This window comes from Trichogramma pretiosum, unplaced genomic scaffold (assembly GCF_000599845.2).
Source record: "Trichogramma pretiosum strain Unisexual culture from Peru unplaced genomic scaffold, Tpre_2.0 scaffold74, whole genome shotgun sequence".
NCBI lineage: Eukaryota > Metazoa > Arthropoda > Insecta > Hymenoptera > Trichogrammatidae > Trichogramma > Trichogramma pretiosum.
The window spans coordinates 557,927-581,298 of NW_019641708.1; the positions used below are offsets into that span (position 1 = coordinate 557,927).

General features: G+C 41.7%; 3 protein-coding genes across 5 annotated transcripts in view; all 3 read right to left on the bottom strand.

The window, feature by feature from the left end:
* Positions 1 to 23,372, bottom strand: part of LOC106659573 (focal adhesion kinase 1) — a 65,581-nt gene that overhangs the window by 33,084 nt on the left and 9,125 nt on the right. For 2 of the 3 annotated variants that reach the window (XM_023463131.1, XM_023463130.1), the window contains exon 1: positions 16,311 to 16,517. The exons of the other annotated variant lie outside the window; for it this stretch is intronic. The gene's annotated coding sequence lies outside the window, so the exon portion shown is untranslated. Of the gene's footprint in view, positions 1 to 16,310; positions 16,518 to 23,372 lie in introns of those variants that run through there. 3 annotated transcript variants of the gene reach the window in all.
* On the bottom strand, positions 69 to 1,687 carry LOC111694548 (serine/threonine-protein phosphatase 6 regulatory ankyrin repeat subunit A-like). Its single transcript, XM_023463124.1, has one exon. The coding sequence runs from the start codon at positions 1,575 to 1,577 to the stop codon at positions 69 to 71; it is 1,509 nt and encodes a 502-aa protein (XP_023318892.1). The 5' UTR covers positions 1,578 to 1,687.
* LOC106659462 (zinc finger protein 27-like) lies at positions 19,941 to 20,930 on the bottom strand. Its single transcript, XM_014382036.1, has one exon. The coding sequence runs from the start codon at positions 20,928 to 20,930 to the stop codon at positions 19,941 to 19,943; it is 990 nt and encodes a 329-aa protein (XP_014237522.1).

Here is a 23,372-nt window from a genome sequence, read left to right on the forward strand (position 1 = left end):
TTATATAATAAAATGAATAACAAAAAAATGAATACAAAAATTAGAAATAAATAACAAAAAAAAAATGTTCACGATCGTTTTCGTTTTCGGTTTCGCGCATCGTCGCGAGCAGCAGCTTCGCGGAGCTCGGCCGAGGCCGTCATACTCCAAAAATCTTTGCTCGACAGATGCTCGAAGACCATGTTCAAGCAGAGATCCGGCAATGGCTGCGGGAAAGAATGCCAGGCCCAGGCTCGGGTGAACTGCCTCAGCAGCGTCGAGGTCATCTTGCGCCGAACTGCGTCTCGAGCATCGTCGTCGGCCAAAGCCTTCAACACTCGTTTTTGCGCAATCGCCAGCTGGCCGAAGGTAACCAGCTTGAACGTCCTCTCGAGCGGCAGGTGCATGAAGTCGTGCAGCGACACCGATTTACCGATCATTATGCGCTTCGAGCTGTCGGTGAATTTGTCCTGGTTGAACGATTCCACCGGGTCGCCGAAGGCGAATCCGAGCTTGTGGAACACCTTCATGAGGGTCAAGGCGTCGGACCGCTTCAGCTCGTATCCCTTGTGCTGCAGACGTCGCACGATGCTCGTGGCGTCCAATATCACAGCCAATCTGTGCGCGTTCTTTTGGTGCTCGAATTCTTTCCGAAGACGCGGACTGCGCTCCTGCTCGCGAGTCATTCGCTCTTGAAGTACGTGCGTGTTAACGTACAGCTCGTCGAAGTCCTGGACGCTGGGAAATTTGAAGCTCGCCGGATCGCTGGTGCTGCGCAAATAAACGTCGACGAGCTTAGGCCGGAGACTCGCCACGGCCCACTGCAGCAGCGAGCGAGTCCCGTCGTAAGGCGCGTCCAGCCGCATGCGCAGCGGCTGCTTGAACTCGCAGCTCATCTTGTAGAGCATATCCACCAGGCCGTCTTGGCTGTGATTCCCGTAGATGGTCTCCACGGGTGTGAGTCCCTCGGCGTTGGTCGCGTTCAAGTTCGCGCCGCCGCTTTTCAGCAGCAGCCTTATCAGAACTCTGTCGCCGCTTATCTTTACAGCGTAGTGTAGCGGCGTGTTGCCCGACTCGTCCTGAGCATCGACCGTCCGTACGATGTGATGCCGGCTTCCGTAGATGAGCCTGAAGAATTTATCCCCCTTGTAAGGCTCAACGTCGGTTGAACCTTCATAAGTAATGGGTTTTCCCTGGCAAATGATGTGCAGAGGAGTCAATCCTTTTTCATTGGCCACGTTCGGATCTGCTCCTCGTTTGAGCAGTAATTTTACCGCGGCCTGGAAGTTCTTTGTAAGAGCCACTTGCAGCGGGGTAACGCCCTTGTCGTCCTGGACATCGATCAGGACCTCCCTCTGCATCTCGTCATTGACCTTGAAGAACATCCTCATTATTTCGACCCGATTGAACTTTTCGAACATCGCGTGCAGAGGTGTGCGGCCCTCGTGATCGAGCGCGTTCGGGTCGGCGCCTCGCCTCAGCAGAAAATCGCCCAGCCGAGTCTTGTTGTTGGCCAGAGCCAAGTGCAGCGCGGTCCGGCCCTGATTGTTGCGCGCGTCGATCGGCAACGTTCCGTCTCGGCACAGCAATTCCGCCATTTCGCCGGCGCCGCATATCGCACGGCTCAAGCCGTGCAGGCACGTCTCACCGTTGGCGTTGACAAGACTGGGATCGTGGCCGGCATCGAGTAATCTCTCGACGCTGGCCTCGTCGCCGTACTGGCAGGCGAGGTGCAAGCTGCTGTAGACGCGCGAGGACATCTTTCTGAACGCTTGCACTTGGGCACGCACACGACGCACGATCACACGCACGCAATTGCTTTATTACATTCACTGATGCGACGACCGATGATGCTACAGACACGAAATTTTTTTTGGTGTTCACGCTACTAAGCTACAACGGCTACTGACCATCTTCTATATGCGTGGGCCGGACTGAGCTCGCTCTAGCCCACTGCGTCGTTTCTTGCCCCGGACACTTTCTAATTGCGGCGTCATTTTTCCGAAAAAAATTCATTTTTACCGAGAAAATTGACTCGGAAGTTAATTCAATTTTTCGGCAAGTATTCCCCCTTCGATTTTATCCGTAGATATCTCAATCGATAGGTAATTTAATAACGAAGATTTTAAAAAAAAATTCAAGTTCGAAACTCAAACGGTTAAAAAGTTATGAACAATTAAGAAGCAAAAAATCGTAGTTTAACGGCCGTGCATGCCTTCTCTTCTCGTCGGCTCCCGTTACCCTCTCTCCCAGTGACTGAGCGGAGCGCAGCCTCGTGCAGCCAGAATTTGTCTTTGTATACACTTAGAAAGTAGAGATTAAAGCTACATGCACATCTGTTCAATTTTGGTAACTTTCTGATCTGTCGCGGCTGCAAGATAAAGAGAGACTTGTATCTTCAAAAAGAAAAAAGTTGATTTCCATGGAGAAAATTGACTTCAAAGTTAACTCAATTTTTCGGCAAGTATGCCCCCTTCGATTTTATTCGTAGATGTCTCAATCGGTAGGTAATCTAATAACGAAGGTCTGTGTAAAATTTCAAGTTGGAGACACAAACGGTTCAAAAGTTATAAACAAATAAGTAGCTAAAAACGTAGTTTTCGGACGGATTCTGTCCGCGCGCGGCTGCTGTCCGCTCAGCCGGTAGGAGAGGGGGTAACAGGAGTCAACGAGAATATAAGATGCGTGCGGCCGGAATTCGTCCGAAAACTACGTTTTTAGCTACTTATTTGTTTATAACTTTTGAACCGTTTGAGTCTCCAACTTGAAATTTTACACAGACCTTCGTTATTAGATTACCTACCGATTGAGACATCTACGAATAAAATCGAAGGGGGCATACTGGCCGAAAAATTGAGTTAACTTTGAAGTCAATTTTCTCCATGGAAATTAACTTTTTTCGAAAAACTGATACCACCATTGGAAAGAACAGACAAAAATCTATCGGAATGCATATGCGCAATATTTTTTCAGACCCTCTCGCTCGCGTAGCTCGCGCGCAATATTTTTTAAAAAATGACCCGCGCGAGCCCACTGTCTGGTCGAGCGTGGAATACGTCATAGGTTGTTCACACTCCGAATCGAACCTCGCTTTTAGCATCTAATGGGTATACCTAAGATTGATTAAAATTTTTTCGAAGATGTTAGCCATTAGGTGGTGAATAATTTTAAATAGGTATGATGAAGGAAAGTATCAAAGTTGGAAAAAAGTTGAGTATTCGCACGCCTTTGTCAGCAGAGATATACGCAGAAGATTGTTCCATGATCTTGCGCGAATACTCGAAAGGATGTATTTCACCGCTGCCTACTATACGAAAACGAATACTCAATAATTTGCAGCGAAAACAATGACGTTTGAAAATTCGGGCAAGACTTTAGAATTCTTCATTTACACCTACGAATAAAAAAAGCGTCACAACTGCTTCAGAGAAGAAAAATTGGTCTTGAAATTTTTCCAACATAAACTATATTTCCAACAGCAGTGTCCACGAAAACTATTACAACTGAATTTGTTGTATTATGGAAAAATATATAAATATAAATGTAAATATATTTAAGAGTAGTTTTTTTCGTTGGTAATAATCAAAAATTAATTTTTTTCAAGGAACATAATATATAAGCAATCATAGTTTTCTTTGGTAAAAACTTCTAAATTACCGTTTATAATAACACACATGTCACAATAATTTTTTTGATCGAATTAGTTGTAGCGTTGTTGTTGTTGCAGGAAGCATCGATTTATTGACAACTATCCCTTAAAACCAAAGGAAAATGAAAATAATCGTCAATTATTTTTATCTTCTCATAGCAAATCATTTTCTTACTTCGTGTATATTAATAAGTATTGCGTTAATGTAGGCAGATATGATACGACCAATTAATAATTTTTATTAATATACGCGCCTTTTTCCAGGAGTGTCAAATTGAGGAATCAAGAGAAATTAATCATAATTATGAACAGAGGCATTTTGGCTACCGATTGAGAATGGTAAACCACCGAACTGTTACGCTCGATTCGCATGATATTTTCGAATTCAAAGTATCGGGCCCAATTACAAAGAGAGATATAATTACAGCATGATATAATTTTGACGAGTTCATCCTTCGAATCGATTTAACTCGCGAACGATCGTCTCCGATATAAATATTAAATTCGAGCTTGTTTCCTATATAGTTCGCCGTGGAAAATTCACAGCTCGTTTCACGATGCCCTCGGCGCGAAGGAAAAGTGAGTAAAAAACTTTTTTATATGTAACAACGAGACTCTCGCTGCGGCGCAGGTGCATCGGTGGGCCCCGTTCTATACGTCGAGTATTCTCAATTTTTTTCCTCCTTCTCCGCTTCTTCTCTAACGCAAACATCCGCTCTCTCTCTCTCTCTCTCTCTCTCTCTCTGGGCTCTCTCTCGACACTCTTCGTTGTGTGTGTCTGTGTAAAGTGTATAAAGCGCATCCGTACTCTCCGCTGAATGCGAGAGTTAATTATTTTATAAGAAAAGCGGAAACAACGCAGCGTTGGAGAGAGAGAGAGAGAGAGAGAGAGAGAGAGAGAGAGGCAGAGAATAAACCGCAGTGAGTGTCGGGATCGTGTATATATGTATGCGTATATATATGAAAAAAAGAGAAGGAGAGAAACAGGCAAAAACAGAAAAACATAAAAGTTTGCGCGCAGCGGAGCTTTGTGCACCGGCAGGGTTTCGTACCTCTCTCTCTCTCTCTCCTCGACTATAATATAAAGCGAGAGTTACATACCCTCGACCGGACTCGAACCAAAGCCATAAAAAGAAAGGACTCCTCGACACACACCGAGCTTAGGAAGCGAAAAAAATTATCTGTATCGAAAGAAATTTTGACTTTTTTCCCGTATTTCATTCGATTACCGCATGTATGAACGATCGCGACGATAGATCATAGAAATTGTACAAACTCGCCATATATCTTCGCTCTCGCGCGCTGACAAAATGAAGTTATATCGCTCGACAGCCATACTAAGCGCGCGTTAAATACGCGATGCGTGAGCGCTGTCTACAGCATAAGTGACACACAAGTGCCCCCGAGAGTTGAATGACTCGGAAGTTTAAAGTCCAGAACGCGCTGATGGAAGAAAATATGCCTATTATGCGCGTGTGTGAGATAACAGGAGGCGCGCGCGAGCGAGAATTGACCCGTAAATCCAGTTTAGAACGAGCGCTAATTATTTAACGAGCTGAAAGTGAATATTTTTCACTTTTGTCACGTTTAACTCGCGGCGAAAATCATCGCGTCCGCAGGAAAACGACCGAGTTAATATATATATATATTGCTTCCTCATAGAGGAAGCTTTGTGATGGGCTCCATTTCGGCTTTTTTATAGAGTAATCGTAGGGTATATTTAATGATATTTCTATATACTAGATCGAATTTCTGACACATGTTGGTATGTGTGTGTGTGTGTGTGTGTGTGTGTGTGTGTGTGTGTGTGTGTGCGGCTGTATGTCTGTGTAGAGTGATTCCTCGATAACGGTAGCACGTATCGTGACGGGGTTTGGCTTATTTTGTTCGTTATTATGTAAGGATGAAGCCAGAAAATTGTATTTAGCGATAAAGGAAGAAAAAAAAATTTTTTTTCGATTTTTAAAAATTTTTGGAAATTTTTTTATGTCTGTGTAGAGTGATTCCTCGATAACGGTAGCACGTATCGTGACGGGGGAGGGCTTTTTTTGTTCGTTATGATGTAAGGATGAAGCCAGAAAATTGTATTTAGCGATAAACGAAGAAAAAAAATTTTTTTTTCGATTTTTAAAAATTTTTTTTTACGGGAAAAATTTTTTTTGCGGGAAATTGTCGTTTTCTTCCTTTTGCTCCCTCATATAGGAAGTTTTGTGATGGGATACATTTAGGCTTTCGTATATAATTATCGTAGGATATATTTAATGATATTTCTATATACTAGATCGAATTTTTGACACATTTTGGAATGTATGTGGGTGTATGCGGCTGTATGGCTGTGTAGAGTGATTCCTTGATAACGGTAGCACGTATCGTGACGGGGGAGGGCTTATTTTTTTCGTTATGACATAGGGACGAAGCCAGAAAAATTGATTTATCGATAAACGTAACGTTTTTTTTTCTATTTAAGAAAAAAATTTTTTTTTGCATTGTTTGTTTGAGATACCCGATAAAGCTGAGAGGCCCTTTCGTTTCGCTTTCGTAATTAGAAAGATGATATTAATATTTTCAAATTATTTTTAAGTTAAAAAAAAAGTATGAGGAAGCTACTTGCCAATACATTGGCAGCGGTTTTTTTTTTTATGTACGGAATGAATGATCGAGTTAACGAAATTTGTCAATGCGAAAAATGATCATCGAGCTGAACGAGAATGCGGATGAAGGTTTATGAGTCGCAGCGTGTTGTTTTAGTGATCGTTGCCGGCTGGCCTACCGAATTTAGCAGTGACTCCAGCGCACGACTAACCAGTGTATGTATATACATGCCGCCGTGCATCACCAAGAAGTATGTAAGTCGCCAGGCGAAATTGAAATTAGAGACGCAGAATAGAAAGTATTTGGAAAAACTTAGTGAGAGCATGAGCGAACAAGAGAGAGAGAGTATACTCTCAATTATAATTGTATAATTTTATGCACGCGCAGGAAATTTCGATCAGATGTGTTTTGTAGATTAGTTAGTCTTTGAGAGAATATTGGTCGAATATAACGACGTTTTCTTGGAAAATGAAGTTTTTCAGGTATTAAAATACGTTACGAATAGCCTAGAATAGATGTTCATGATAAACAAGAGTTATGTTTCAGCTATATTTTTAAATTTTATAATCAAGCACCAGACACATTTTAACTGCGGAACATCAGCGGCGTCGAATAAAAAAAAAATCGTTGATACATAATAATACGTTCTTAAAGAACGTCACTCCGACGCTCTCAATAATGCATTCTACATAATCGTAAACACGTAATAAAGCGCGGATCGATCAATCATTGCGCCTCTCCGACGAACAATGCGCAACTTTTATGGCTCCGCTTAACATCTGCGGGCGCGCGCGAGCTTAATGCGCCGAGATAAAAAAAAACCCCGAAATTGGAATTAACACTTTTAAACAAATTTGCGACCGCGCTACGTTCCGCAGTCTCTTTTGTGACGCTCGTTCTTACTATTATTATCATTATTGTTATACGAGAAAAAAAACGAGTCAGCTGAGTCTTAAGCCGTTCGGCCTTGGACGAGCGATTGTGCTTATGTGTATATAATAGATCTTTTGCCGCGAAAGTCTCTCTGCGATACATTATAATATATAAAATAATATGATATATGTCGGACGTTTCAACCTCGAATATAATCGCCGCGAACCACCGAATGGCCGCTACTGGTCGTTTGAGTTAATTTTTTTTCAACTCTCGAATATATTACAATCTAACGATAAAACTAGTCCATTTTTATCGATATCTCCGAGCGTCTCGTAATTTTATTTTCGGGTATGATTAATTGCCTCTGGCCAAAAAAGAAACAGCGGCAAATTTACGCGAGAATCGAGAGAGACGGATATTTGTGGTTCGATAAATGCAATTTGGCAATGTCGCGCGCCTCGCCGCGATATATGTATATCATTATACTAACTACATTACACGAAAGTTAATCGCGTGCTCTCTGCTCAAAAGTCGCTATTTCCGTTACGATTTTCATTCCGTCACGTAAACGAGACGACGACGAGCCATATACTGACGAATATATATAATGCGTCGGTATATATACTGTGTATACATTGGCGCTCTTTAGTCGCGCGATGAGCGGCACATCACTGTGCATTATGGTTGTGTGTGTGTACCGTTAAGTACGTGCGAGCTCGGTGTATCATTTATGATATTTACATAGGAATGCTCCTCTACTCTGTACACTGCGTGTCAATCAGCCGCGACGATTATGTGCAGTTCGACGTCGAACTTGTCCCCGTACACATACGAAGGTGTAATTATGTATCGGACGTCGAATCAAGTACAATATTATAATTTACGTATCGTGATATATACCGTCTTCCTCTCAAATTTTATTATATCATTATGTAGGATCGTTATACCATCCATTATGTCGTGTGCATATACGATATACATGCGTATATGAGCAATTCTCCAAATGAAACGCATTTTTTGAGGTAGAATCGCGACAAATTTTTTTTTCAACCTACGTGGATACAGACCCCCGGGAAATGTTTTTGGGGGTCCTAGGAACCTGTAACCACGTAGGAACCATTGAAATTTCGATAGTGCTTATTTTTATAGCTACTTTTGTGATTTAGAGGACGAAAAATCATGTTTTCTCGTAAATACGGCTAATTACTCAATTTCTAAGTCGCTGAAAAAGTATCAAAACTCATCTAAAAAAAATAACTGACTACTGTGTTCGATAGGAAATTTTCTCAGCTTTCCAATGGTGGTATCAGATTTTCCGATAAATTGCACATTCACCGAGAAAATCACCATCACACATTGAGGGCTAAATATGTCGAAAAATTCAGTACGGAAAAAGTGAACTTTTTGGATAATTGTTGATTTTTCCTTGTGAAAATGAAATTTATCGAAAAATCTGACTACACCATGAGAAAGCCAAAGAAATTTCCTATCGAAAGCATATCTTTATTTATTTTTTCGGTGGAATTACAATGTTATACATGGGAATTTCTTTCACGTTGTTCGCTGTTTTCTGTTTCCGAGCTGATTCAGCGCGGTCGCGAGGTTTTCGGCTCGCTACAATCAAAACTAGCTCGTAATTCCACCGAAAAAATAAATAAAGATATGCTTTCGATAGGAAATTTCCTCAGCTTTCTTATGGTGTAGTCAGATTTTTCGATAAATTTCATTTTCACGAGGAAAAATCGAAATTAAACCTCAAAGATCACTTTTTCCTTACCGAGTTTTTCGAGATATTTAGCTTGGCACTTTTGATGGCGATTTTCTCGGCGAATGTGCGACTTATCGGAATATCTGATACCACCAGTGGAAAGCTGAGAAAATTTCCTATCGAACACAGTAGCCAGTTATTTTTTTTAGATGAGTTTTGATACTTTTTCAGCGACTTAGAAATTGAGTAATTAGCCGCATTTACGAGAAAACATGATTTTTCGTCCTCTAAATCACAAAAGTAGCTATAAAAATAAGCACTATTGAAATTTCAATGGTTCCTACGTGGTTACATGTTCCTAGGACCCCCAAAAACATTTCCCGGGGGTCCGTATCCGCGTAGGTTGAAAAAAAAATTTGTCGCGATTCTACCTCAAAAAATGCGTTTCATTTGGAGAATTGCTCATATAGAGCTTCGCTTTCCGGAAATAACTCGAGGAAGCAGTAGCGGTACACATATAATAGAAGAGCTCGCATATAGCTCGTTTCCATAAACGCGCCGGGTGGACACTTTTATGTATTTATGTATGTGTGTGCAGCAGCAGCAGCAGCGCGAGATTGGAGCGCATTTGGAACTTCTCGCGCACCCGTCTGCTCCGCGCAAACAATACGAAAATCAATGCGTTGCAAAAATAACATATATTTTATCAAACACGCGTATTGGCTGAGACAATGTATCGATGCGCTATAAAAACTCATTTGTCAAACGAAAATGACATAAATTATGTATAGTCAACGATTCTATAAGGCCGCAGAAGAAACTACATGTTATAGTATGTAGCCGAACAATACAGGCCCGAATGAACGATAACGAACAAAAATAATATACTAATTTTTTGACGAAGCTCGACTCGACGTCGTTACACTTACTCGTGTTAATTATACATAAAAGCTGGTTCGGCAAGCGGGAATCGAGAAGCGCGTGGCGCGCTCGGAATGGAAAGTATATGGCGGACGAAAGCAGCGACACTCCACGCTCCTGATGTTATACATATTATGAGCGCGTTCAACATGAGTCGGCCACCCCGCGCGATTACGGCATTTTTGGCCGAAAGTGTCAAAAAAAAATCCAAACCCATGAATCGATAGATTTTTTCCTCCTCTTTCTAGTGGTGTAACTTAAAAAATTCCTAAAAATTGAGTTTGAGGTTAAAACTCGACTTGAGTGTTTAAGTCGATTTATCCAAAAAATATATCCTCCGATTGCAATTTAAACTGCACCAATCGAAAGAGAAGGCAAAAATCTATTGAAAACGATGATTTCCAGGATGGGGAAATGATGAATGATGATTTTACAAATATCGAGATGAATAGCGAGGGTCAGCGCGCGCGGACCTGTTTCCGCGCGCCAGCGGCGGCACACCGCACGCGGCGCCGTGTCTTTGTCTTTTCGACTCGCTCAAAAAATGTTGGAAAAATAATGTTAACAAATGAATCGATAGATTTTTTTCTTTCTCTTTCTGATGGCGTTGTTGAAAAAATTCCCAAAAATTTTTTCCATAGTCGAAACTTGACTTGAACTTTGAAGTCAATATTTCTTCAAGTATTTCAGTTTTGACCTCAAAATTAACATTACCACAATTGCAAAATTAACATTATTAATTATAAAATCACGTCTCAAAGCTGTAATAGCATCCATTGTAACGCGTGTAATTCGCGTGTTAGTTTACGCGTGGGTTACCTCATCTCCCCCGCAAAAAGGGGGTATACACACTTTAAATTATTACTAATTATCGATATTCATAAGTTAAATACTGAGTACGCGTCGATATGTTACAATATAATGCAGCTAGAAACGTACACGCGATATCTATGGGACCAAGATTTTCACTCGATATCGTATATAGTAATATAACGTGCACATGATTTATAACGAGAGAAAAGAGAAAAATCAAATGTAAAAAAGTAAAGAAAAAAATTCGGTGTATACGTATATGTAATGATGTGCCACTACCTCTCGACTTTCTGCGACGTGTATAACACTCGACTTCGACGACGTATCGGCGGAGTATATTATAGGCTCGTCTGTAGGTAGATATCGTCGACGGGTCGCACACCCGAACGAGTTCGCGCGTGTGTCTCACTACGGTATAGCAGCGATGTGGAGCTTTCCTCTCTTTTTTTTTCCTACTTTGCTACCGAAGCTCGACGATTCGATAGATATATGACTATTAGATTGACAAAAAAAATTTTTTTTTTATTGTCAGTCTAATATACACGAGCACGATCATGCACAGCAGCACGTGCTATATATATGGGTCAGATTCAGAATTTTTCAAATAAACCTGCGGGCGAGGTTCACGGATTTTCCTGAAATTTTGGTATGTTATAGTACATGATAAAAAAGTGCCAAAACCAAAATTTTGGACCCCCTCCCCCCTCCTACCCCCCACTTCCGGTATAAACGTCCATTTTCGATCTATATTTTTTCTGAAGGCCGGAAGCTATTAAAAAATCTGAAAAAATTCATGAAGGTACTTTTTAACAATCCAAACAATCTTGAATTTTTTCAGATTTTTCGAGTGCTTCAGGCCTTCAGAAAAAATCATTGAAAATTTAAATTATTTTATTTTCGGTGAAATGGTTCGATGTACCAGACCGGAGTATTTTTTTCTGAATTCTGACGTCAAAAAACGATTCCTTGAATTTTTTCAGAATTTTTCATTCATGTCCATTCAGCCTAGAGCTGAAAAACCGCTTTTTTTCACGAAAATAATTTTTTTAAGGCGCTACGGAGCCTCAAAAAATCTGGAAAAATTTTTTTCTCATTTTGTTCATCAAAATACATAATCTCAAATTTTTTCAGATTTTTTAATTGAAGGCGATAGCGTCTGGAGCCGAAAAACGTTATTTTTAACAAAAAAGGTTCCTGGAACCCGATGGTTCCGGTAAAAAAATTTGAAAAAATTTTTTTTGAATTCCTTGTCAAATTTTAATAAATTTTGACCGTCGCAAAATTTCGATTGGAGCTTCCTAGCTCATTCTAGAGCATAACAAAGATTAATGCGAAATTCTGAAGACATCTGAAAAAAATTTAAATATGATGAATGTCTTCAGAATTTCGCATTAATCTTTGTTATGCTCTAGAATGAGCTAGGAAGCTCCAATCGAAATTTTGCGACGGTCAAAATTTATTAAAATTTGACAAGGAATTCAAAAAAAATTTTTTCAAATTTTTTTACCGGAACCATCGGGTTCCAGGAACCTTTTTTGTTAAAAATAACGTTTTTCGGCTCCAGACGCTATCGCCTTCAATTAAAAAATCTGAAAAAATTTGAGATTATGTATTTTGATGAACAAAATGAGAAAAAAATTTTTCCAGATTTTTTGAGGCTCCGTAGCGCCTTAAAAAAATTATTTTCGTGAAAAAAAGCGGTTTTTCAGCTCTAGGCTGAATGGACATGAATGAAAAATTCTGAAAAAATTCAAGGAATCGTTTTTTGACGTCAGAATTCAGAAAAAAATACTCCGGTCTGGTACATCGAACCATTTCACCGAAAATAAAATAATTTAAATTTTCAATGATTTTTTCTGAAGGCCTGAAGCACTCGAAAAATCTGAAAAAATTCAAGATTGTTTGGATTGTTAAATAGTACCTTCATGAATTTTTTCAGATTTTTTAATAGCTTCAGGCCTTCAGAAAAAATATAGATCGAAAATGGACGTTTATACCGGAAGTGGGGGGTAGGAGGGGGGAGGAGGTCCAAAATTTTGGTTTTGGCACTTTTTTATCATGTACTATAACATACCAAAATTTCAGGAAAATCCGTGAACCTCGCCCGCAGGTTTATTTGAAAAATTCTGAATCTGACCCATATATTATACACATACAGGTGAAAAGACACGTCAAGTATATTGCCGCGCGAGACGAGCAGCGACTTACTCTCGATGTAACCCCAGTGAGAGAGAAAGAGAGGTAAGAGATGCAAGTGGCTTTTTCTGGACCTGTCGCGCGAGGTATTGGTATATACAGTGCGTGACGTTTTTAATGCGCGATCGACCGGAGTCGATTTTGCTCGTCTCTCTGTTGACTTGCACACGCGTGTATGTATGTACAGTGCGAGGAGTCGACGATCGAGGCCAATACGTACTCGTGAACGATTGGGGACAATGACGATCCTTTGACTATAGACTATATTTACTAAGTTCAATCTCGTTCACTCGTTACGAGAAAAAAAAACATGTCGGACGCGAGTAGGCGTTTGTGCATAAATTATTTTTATTGATATCATATTGATCGCAAAAACTCGTTATATCGTCGAGCGATCGCGCGAGTATCGTGTTGTTGTCACAATATAATGCCTATATATACCGATATAATCGCAAGCTTCATTTTCGATCGAAGCTTTACCTAAAAAAAAAAGAAAAATATCTTGCGGGCGGATATTACACGAACGCGTGCGATGCTCGCGCGTACGTGCATTTATGTATAAAAAAAAAGACACACACACACACACACACACACACACACACTCGATGCGCATACATGACACGCGCGCACGCCCGTATAGGAAGTTCTCTCGCTCTCGGGCGTTATCGCCGCAACTTTGCGGAAACAAGCACGTGGCGCGTCGCGCAGCTCCGATCGCTGCGCTACGGAGCCGAGCATGTTTTATGCTTCCTTTGCCTCGTCTTTTTTTTTTTTTTGTGCGCAGCTGTCCCAGTTATTACAGGGTCTTTCGCGATGTCTCTGTCTCTGCTGGTCGTCTCGCTTCTTATTTTCGCGCGCATGTTAGTACGCGTGTTGCAAATGATAATATAATTGCGATGGTCCGAGTCAGTGTGTAACGTAATGTCGTATACACGAAGAGCGATAAGCGAGCGATAACTCGGAACCTTTTCCATAATATTAACATTTACACGGCTGCGTAATTGCGCCATATATAATATTTTGTATCGAGTGACGATTCGAGTTATTTTTTCAAAATTAATCCTTCCGTCAACTTCGTTTCGTAATAAATCATACAAGACCAAATTTTATTGAGAATCAAACTTGTAGATTCGATTATATATAATGTATTTCCCGGGCGAAGAATAATAACAACTATATACAGACCGAGTGTACGCGTATCATTCTCTAAAGAAGGCTCAATATAGAGCCTTTTCATTCAGAAAGAAGCTGCATCCGATATAAAGCACAACCGATTTGTTAACTCGAACAAAAAACCAACGTTTCGTACGTCGTCGCGCTCAATATCACCTCCTCTGCACTACCCGAGTCTCTCTCGAGCAACGACGACGACGTCTTTATCTGCGCAATATGTGCCTGCTTGCTACACGCACACACGCCTATTATATGCCTGCGTATGTGCTAATGCTGCTGCACGATGCGTAGGTACAACCACGCAGCAGCGCCCGCATATACACACGAATGCGCGACATTTCCATAACTGCACGTATAGTAGAGAGGTAGTGGTAGAGTATCGACGACCAACGCACGAGATTTTCTCTCTCGTATGCATACATGTATATCAACACGAATACATTATATCTTTCCTCGCGTTTTTCTCTCGCGCGCAATATACACATCCCACATTGGCGTGGGCGTAGAGGTGTTCTCCGTCTCTCATAGTTTTTCTTTATCTACGAGGCAGCGGATGAAAAACAAAAACAGCGACGAGTTTTGCGTTCTCTCGAGTCGATTGTTTTACGCGTGGAGGATCGAGACACAATCGATTGCGCGGACGGTATAATTGTTACGTACGGAGTCTGCAACAATCTCTATTACATATCGTGTACGTATAGCACCAAAAGCAATTTGAGAGATAGATTCCCATGAAAATTCTACACGTGTTTTTGACTTGCGTGTACTGAAAAAACTGTCAATGCCTTCATTAATTTCGTATTCAAATTCGAAGTGTCAATTTTCGATACGGTCACGTATCGAAAATTGACGTCAAAAAATGTTGAGAGAAGTTGAGCCGAGCTCGACGGACAAAAGTATATATAAAAATGTAAGCACACAGTTTTAATGAAACAAGGTGCATTCCATTGATGACCGTGAAATTACTATGGACCTACAAAATATGTTAATACGTTGATCAATCGTTTACCAATGGATATTACCGATAATTTGAGTTCGAGCTTTAAAGCTCCGCCTACATTCATATCCGAATCTGAAAACATCGCAATTAATTTCTTTTAAAAATTCGAATTCGAATAAGCTTCTGTACAATATTACTTTCGTTCTGCAGCTTCACGGGCTTTTTCTCAATTAAAGCAGCGAAATAATATATATAAGAGACCGGCTCATTCGCTCTCTGCACGCGGGGCGCACACGCGTCGCCGCAACAGCAGCAACAGCAGCAGCAGCACATCCACAATATTACTATATAGTATACCGTCGCTGCACATCGTGTTTCTGGATGTATGCGTGCGCGGGTATCCAAAAATATCAACGCGATATTTTTGGATATAGACGCTTTGCGCGCAGAGAAAGAGAGAGTCCGAGAGAGAGAGAGCGAGAGTATATAAGCTCATCTCGTGTGCTGCGGCTCTATGTATGCATTGTACGTGTAACGGCGCGCGCGACAATAATATAATAATACCCAAGTGCAGCGGCGGCGGAAAAAGCTCGCACGCACGCGAAAACGCACTTCAAGAATTCCACAGCATCGAGAGACAAACAGTAAATGTATTATAATATTCGTAACATAACGATTTTTCTCCGTGTATATCCATACACTCTAATTATGCCGAAGCTTTTCCAACGCGTGTGTGCACCGCAACGCGTTTCGGATTACGTGCACCATCGTGGCGCGTCCCCTCTATACTCGTGTATTAATGAAAATTATAAATATTTTCAACCTCAACCGTCGGGATCTAGTCACGCCGCGCGAGATTAATATCGCTCTCGCGTACATTATATTAACGTATACAACATAATAATATAATAATAATATTCGTGGATAAAGATTGCATTTATTACGAGCAATAAAACGCAATTATATACGTGCGCGCGCGGCCCGCACGAGCTTTCATATAATTACAGTATCGTTTTTCGCGTAAGTGTAATATGCATCGGAATCACGATGGTTAATCAAAAACCAATTACTCGCGGCATTAGCCTTATATTGATAAATTAATACTTAATTTTTTCCATAAAACGAAAAATTAAATTAAAAAAAAAAGGCGCAGTCACTGGACGGTAATAGCTGAAAACCGGCGCGGGTTCGCGCTCGCGAGGGAGTCGTGAAAAGTAACTATATGTACTATAAAATGTGTGTTTATATACATGCAAGTATAGTACCTGCAGCAACGCACGTAATTGGATTAACCATATAGGCGTGCGCTATAATATAATGAGATAGTCGATTCGCGTGCGTGTGTGCAATTCTCTTATATGTATTATATATCCGCGTCTCCTCTCGATGCGGCCATCGCCGATCGCACACACTGCCGATCATCGATTCCAATATATGTATAAACCACGCACACGACTACTCACACAAACGGAAACTGTATACACACGGACTTTCTTCTTTCACTTCTTCTTCCTTTTTTTTTCTGCGACAAATTATCGCGTATTATTTAGATGCGAGCTTGAAACGGAGGTGCACCGCAGCACTACACTACACTGTAACACACGAACACAGCCAACATATATAGACAGACAGACAGACGGGGGACAGACAGACAACATTGTCCGTCTCGTTGGCACGCGAGTCGGCGACTGATCGGTTGGAGCGAGCGAAGCTCTCTGCCCGACGCGGCTGCCGCATAAACTGCGCGCAAAATATATATAATATATAAGTATATCTATAGTTGTAGTCTCTCGTTCTCTGTCAGTATGTCTGTGTGCGTATTTTGTATATAGACGAGGCATGCTCACGCGAGTCTCGACTTCGGAGCTTGTGCATTGCAGCGAGCCCGCTGCGCGTCTTTTTCTGCCTCCTCCTATCAAACTCGTATATTATAACGTTATGATATACATATCAATCGTTTCTCTCTGCTGCGTCGTCGCGTTTCGTTGCTTTTTTTGGGAGGCTTCTCCTCGTTATTATACGTATCTGCGCCTTGTACAGTTAACGGGGGCTATCTGCGTATATGTACAAAATTTTGATAAGCGCGATGTACGTACATAGGATATATAAATTGGTAAAAAATGTGCTTTATAAAAGAAAACGTAAAATAGTAGTTCAATATTAGGCGAGAAAAGCGGCTTTATCGGGGCGCAACGAAGAAACAGATATCATACACTTTAGTGTCAGGTATATGGACACTGGACAGCGGCAACAAAGGTGGAGCTTTCGGTTTAATCAGCTTATAGGTCACCCAACCGATGTGGCTGCAGGCAATTACTCACGGGAGGACGATTTCCGATGTGTATAGTCGACGACCCATTGTGTCTCGTCTAGCATACAGATATACATCTGCGAGCTATGTAATATAAGCCTTGCATAGCATGCGTACAAGCGTTGACGCACGACAAAAGTCATCGCGAGGGACTTACTTATACACATCTATACGAGCGTCGATATCCATAGTCGAGAGCTTAAAAAAAAAAAAAAAAAGACAAGTATAATACAGAATCACGAAGGAAGTATTACAAAAGCTGCGCATTAATGTAATTTATGCCAAGTCGATAAGCTCCGTACATTTTCCTTGCCTCGTTTTTTGCGCTCGCCCGCAGCTTGCCGATTATTATTCGCACTTGCCGCTTATAGTAGTCACGAGAGAGAGAAAGACAACAAAGCGCGTCGGGGCTAATGACCAGCTATACACACACTCGTAAAATTTCTTATCGTACCATTACAATATTCTCGTTTCCTACTTCTCATTTTGACATCGGAGGAAAATTGGCCGAGTATTTGTACGCGACGCGGGAGTAAGAGATATGTGATCGTTGTTTATCGTGACTGACCCCGCGAGTCCACACCATCCAGTGGCAATATACATGTCGGCAACTTTAGATGTACGTTATTAATATGGGAGATTAATCGTAGCGACGATGACGAGACTTGGTTTGCGTTAAACGCGGTGAACTCCGATCCTCCCCGTGTATATACGTAAAAGGTCGCGCGATAATAATAATAAACGGGGCCCTCGCGCCTGCGTATTATTACTTAATCGATTTCGCGTTATTACGTGTGTATAAGTACACGGCGGGTATATACGGAGGGCCGTTATAAATCTTTCCGCACGCGGTATGTACATACAGTAGCTGTATACACACGAACAAAGATGATTTGTGTGGGAACCGTACGTACTGTGCGCGAGGCATAATTTACTGCAGCTCCCGCGTAATTTTTTCTTTTTTTTTACAAATTTTTTTTTCCCTTTCATTTTTGGTTTTTGCGTATACTCACAAACGTATGTATGATATTGCGCGCGCAATTGCCCTTTTTTCATCATTGTACGATATTTTCGTCCTCGCGTCGAAAAAGAGAGCGAGAGAGAGAGTAGCGTAGCTGTGTCTTTGCGTATACTCGAGTTGATTTTCTGCAGTAGGCCTTTTTTTCTCCCGCGCGCGGCGCGGCTCACGACTCTATAAAGACTCTCACGCGCCGCGTCAAGATACGCTACTGCCGCTGCTGCATGTGCGTTCATTATTTTCTGCACTTTATTTCGTGATCTTGTATGTGTGCGGGTAAAAGCTCGTTTATTTCACACGCGGGAATGTTAATTCCTCGAAGTAATTGTAAAATGAACTTTTATAAAGTGAAGCCTTCGCGCGTTTGTGTGTGTGCGCATAAATGTGTGCAACTCGAGCTCTAATTCTGTATACATATGCGCTCGATTATCATCTTTAACTCGTACGTTTTTATAAATTATTTATATAGTTTTAACTCGAAGCCACGCACGTATACGAGTGTCAAAGTCCTTCTGTTTTTTACGTGGAATTCCACACCTGTCACAATGAACGTAAAGCGACTAGTTTTTTTGCGAGCAATAAAAATACATATTCAGAAAAATTAATAATAAATATTCTATCGAGTAGTGACACGCTTGTGCCATTTATAATACACGCACGAAGTTACGACATTCGCGCGTGGGGTGCTAAGAAATCAGCGAGCATATCACGCGTCCGTCGGTCATAAAACTGGACGCGGAATTTTCATATATCTATGTGTGATAATATTCTCCATTTCCATCGTCGTTGACAATTTTCTCACGCGTTACAACGCGAGAGAAACCGAAGGAAATTTTTGATGTGTTTCAAAGTTGGTAGTAACGCGTGCGGCGATCGAGTTATTGTCTCTGGCCGAGGAAATCGAGCATATAGCTGGAGCCAAGTTCATTTAATATAGAGAAACGAATCGATATTCTTGTACCAATGTAAATGTGTGTGACCCTGCGAATCGAGTTGCAGTTTCCGAGTGAGAGAGAGAGAGAACGAGTTGGCACAATTTATATTAATAACAATATAAATCCCTCGACATCGATACTTCCTTGCAACGATTCGCTCGTTTTCCTACTCGCGCGGCCGCGAGAATAAACGATAACAAAAAAGGGGGTTACCCCCCGGAAACGTCGCTTTTGTAACAACGAAGACAGAAAATCATTAATATCCTCCCGATTCTGTGTTGAATTGGCGCGTCGTACACGTATATATCGAACGCGCGACGTAATATACAAGACACACTACGTGGTGGTGCGAGTGGCAGCTTCGTAACTTCACGGCATGTGCTGCAACGTATGTCTATTTTTGAAACCGCTCATTGGTGGTGGATCCTGTAAGGTTCACGTTACAACTGCAATTTTGAAAATAAGTTAAATTACCAAGATACTTAGTAAATACGATGAGCAGCTTTCACGCACACATTGCAAGCTCGTCGCGATAATTGCAAAATTGCTTTTCCCCATATATTGACGCATCGTATTACGATTCTCTTTTGAAAAGTGACGCGCCCACATGGAGGATAAAAAGTTTCGAAGCGTAAGAACTGCGACCATATAGCATTACGAAATCGACACAAACGCGAGAGGTTTAACATATATTATTTAGCTTTACAATCAACAATGTGCTTCATTTTGCTCTAAAAATTTATTGTTTAACATCATTTCTGTAATAACGAGATAACATTGGCAAAACTTACGATATCATTAACAATGTACATTTTCAATCGATTAAGCTTTAATTCTCGAGCGATGCATCGGGTACTTCTTTCCTCGCTGATCTACGCACGCGCGACCGCGTGCCACCTCTGTGCACCGCGTCCGCGTGTCGTTTCAGGTGTCCCTTGCCCTTGAACTCCCTCGCGCAGGTATTCGCGTCCACGTGGACCTTGAGACTCTTCCTCGTGGCGAACGTCTTTCCGCACTCGTCGCAGGTAGTGTTGGCGACACCCTCGCCGTGTTCGCCCTCGATGTGACAGCTCAGATACTCTCTGCTGGAAAATTTCTTGCCACATCTGTCGCACAAGTGTCTGACTCCATTGTGCACAGCGTCCACGTGGTCTCGAAGATAGGTGCTTCTCGTGAACTTTTTCCCGCACGGGACGCACGAGTGGCCGATCCCCTCGTGCACCGTGACCACGTGATTCTTGAGATTACCCTCGCGCGCGAACGTCCTTCCGCAGGCGTCGCACGGGTGTCTCGCGCCGCCGTGTCGGTGCACCTTATCGACGTGGTGCCGGAGATACTGCCTCCTCGTGAACGTCTTTTGGCACGAGTCGCACGAGTGGCCGACACCCCGATGCAACGAGCCCACGTGCCTATCGAGACTGCTCTTGCTCGAAAATCTCTTGACGCATATCGCGCACGCGTAGCTGGTCGTAACGTCGTCGCTCGCGTCTTTGTGCAGCGTAGCGATGTGAGTGTTGAGGGTAACCTTCTGCGAGAACGTCTTGCCGCACTTGTCGCACAGGTGGCCGAAACGGCAGTGAAACGACTCGAGGTGCCTGATCAGATTGCCCGTGCTCGAGTATCTCTTGCCGCACAGTTCGCACGCGTTGACAGTCGTATCGAGTCTTCTTCTTTTATTTCGTTCGGCGAGTTGACGCTCGAGATCGCGAAAAAATTCAAGTTTCACTTCGTCCGCGACCACTTCGATTGCGTTTTGAATTTTGTAACCGTCGCTATCCGTTATATTTTTAGATGCTATTGAATTATCGGCTATTTCCATTTTGACATCGAGTTCACTTTCGTCATTCTCGTCACGTAATCGGTCTATAGAAAAATCGAAGCGGCGAAAGAATTTTCACAAAAACATTTTCACCGAGCGACGATTAATTAAACCACTGGATTCTACGCGTCTCGATTGGAATTTCGTTAACGACTAATTTTCCTGTGACGATCGAACGAATTACGCGAGATAACTGGCCAGAAGCGCAACAGTTCGGCGCTCGTTCTATTGTTTACACGTCGTACGCGTATTATCTGGCATCTTGCGTAGCACTGAGGGCTGCGCGTACGACGCAGTTTTTCAAAATACAGCGTATATATGCCGTATTTTGATTCAATCGTGTACTTACGAGTCTCGTCGCGAAATTCCCAAGTTATCATCGTAAACGAAGCAAAACTATACGTCATTGTAATTATGTCATTGGAACAATTACATCGCGTATCTTATGTCTAAAAAAATTGGAATATTTTTTTTTATCAATGATACACATTTTTAGCAGAAAAATGAGAAACGAACGAAATTCATTCTTTTGATGAGAGCACACAGCGTACGTTTGAGATCGCCGGACATATAACGTCAAACATATAAGAAGGACGATGCGTCATAGGTATTTTCTTTCTCTCTCTTTTTTTTTTGTTGTTGCTAATACATCGGTGTACTAAGTATGTGGGCCGAACCTCCGCGCGAGACGATGTATATCTATAATACCGATCGAACGTAACGGGACACGCGGCCGATGAGTAATTTTCTTTCGTATGTGACACTCGATACCTATATTTCTAGTATCTTGTAATTTTTTTCACATTATGATATCATCTATGATACAGCTGCGTCAATCGAACTGTATCGCATTGGACACGAAATCTGAAGAAAAGCTTCGACAGTTAATTTCGCTATTGTTTCGGTGCAAAGTTAAAAAAAAAGAAGTAGAAAGAAAGAATATCCATGCGACTCGCGCGCCACACTCGCTCGTGCATAATACACAGATTTGAAAATTATCCATGAGCTGTCCCTCGACGCGCGGCTCTGTTTTTTTTCTTTCTCTCTGACGCGAGAGCAAAGTATGTATAATAAATGTTATGCTCCGGTCACAACTTACGGCTGAAAAAAGTCTCACTTCGGTACGTGTTACACATAATGTAAGCCGCGCATACGCGCTCAGCTGCAGGTAACGCGTGTGGACACGTGGGATTACACGCGATAGCTTATTACAAAGTCGGCCGAGAGACAAAAGCTTCGTAAGCTTCGTAACGTATGCTACACTTATATGCAGTGATAATTTTATGAATTCATCGCTGAACGAAAACAAAACAACAAACTAGATCGGTGCCAAATTTCTTCGAGTATGCGAAGGCGTAAATATAGCTCGTCGGAGAGCTCTGCAACGATCGATATCCAGACAGTCCTGCACTGCATTGTTATTCCTTCTGTGGATTTGACTTTTCTAGCGTGTCCTTCGTACACAACGCCAAAGGATATCGTTTTATCCACTTACAAGTATAGAAGAGTATTTTAATCCGATCTTATTCAAGAGCAGAACGAAGGTCCTACTCTTTTGTCGCTTGAGTTTAAAACGATATCTTATATTTTGAACTATATGTTGACGTCGATAATATACACGTCATATATACGCGTAAAACGAGAAAAAGAGTCGCGAAAATTTCAAAGGACGTATTATGTAGTTACAACGACGCATTCCTCGTGCGCACAGCAGATTTGCGATAACAATGGCATGTATGACATCGTTGCCGTACACTATATAGAATAATATGGAACAAATGTGTAGCTTGTAGTATGAAAAGTCGTTCGATACAACTGCACGTTGCAACGAGTTGACTAATATAACTATTAGTAGAAATTATAATATGTAACGAAATCGTACCACTGCTGTGGAATTAAATCGATAAAATTAGTCCGAGTCTCGATACGCCCGCTCGTGACAAATGTCGAGAAGAGACTCGAGTGTCCCATTGTTTTGGTATAAGTCTGCGAGAAGAAACGCTCGTAATATATTCTTCTAGTCTTTATTATACAATACAACAGGAGAGAAATTATACGAAGAAGCTTTTTGTCCGCGATAATCTCATTTGTCTCTTATTTCTCCTCCTGTGCGCGTCTCTCTCTCTCTATACGTCGAGAAAGAGAGAGAATAGATGAAAAGATCGTTTCAGCCTATTTTCTCTATAGTAAATAGGTAGCAGCAGCAGCAGCTCATCGCTCGCCTCACCTCTAACGGCTGATAAACAGCTTCGAGTTTAGTGTCGTCATTATTATTATGATTGTTATTATTGCGGGCATTAGAGTGTAGCAAAAAAGAAGAAGGCATCGATGCTGCTGCCGCTGCTGAGCAACTGTTGCGCGCCGCGTTTTTCACTATACATATACGTGTGTATTATATTGTATACGGTCGCCCCGATGCGTCTGCTCCGTGCCATTCTTTCG

Bases quoted from the DNA above. Each gene is read 5' to 3' on its own strand.
- LOC111694548 (XM_023463124.1), bottom strand. From the start codon at position 1,577: ATGGCGGAATTGCTGTGCCGAGACGGAACGTTGCCGATCGACGCGCGC.
- LOC106659462 (XM_014382036.1), bottom strand. From the start codon at position 20,930: ATGGAAATAGCCGATAATTCAATAGCATCTAAAAATATAACGGATAGC.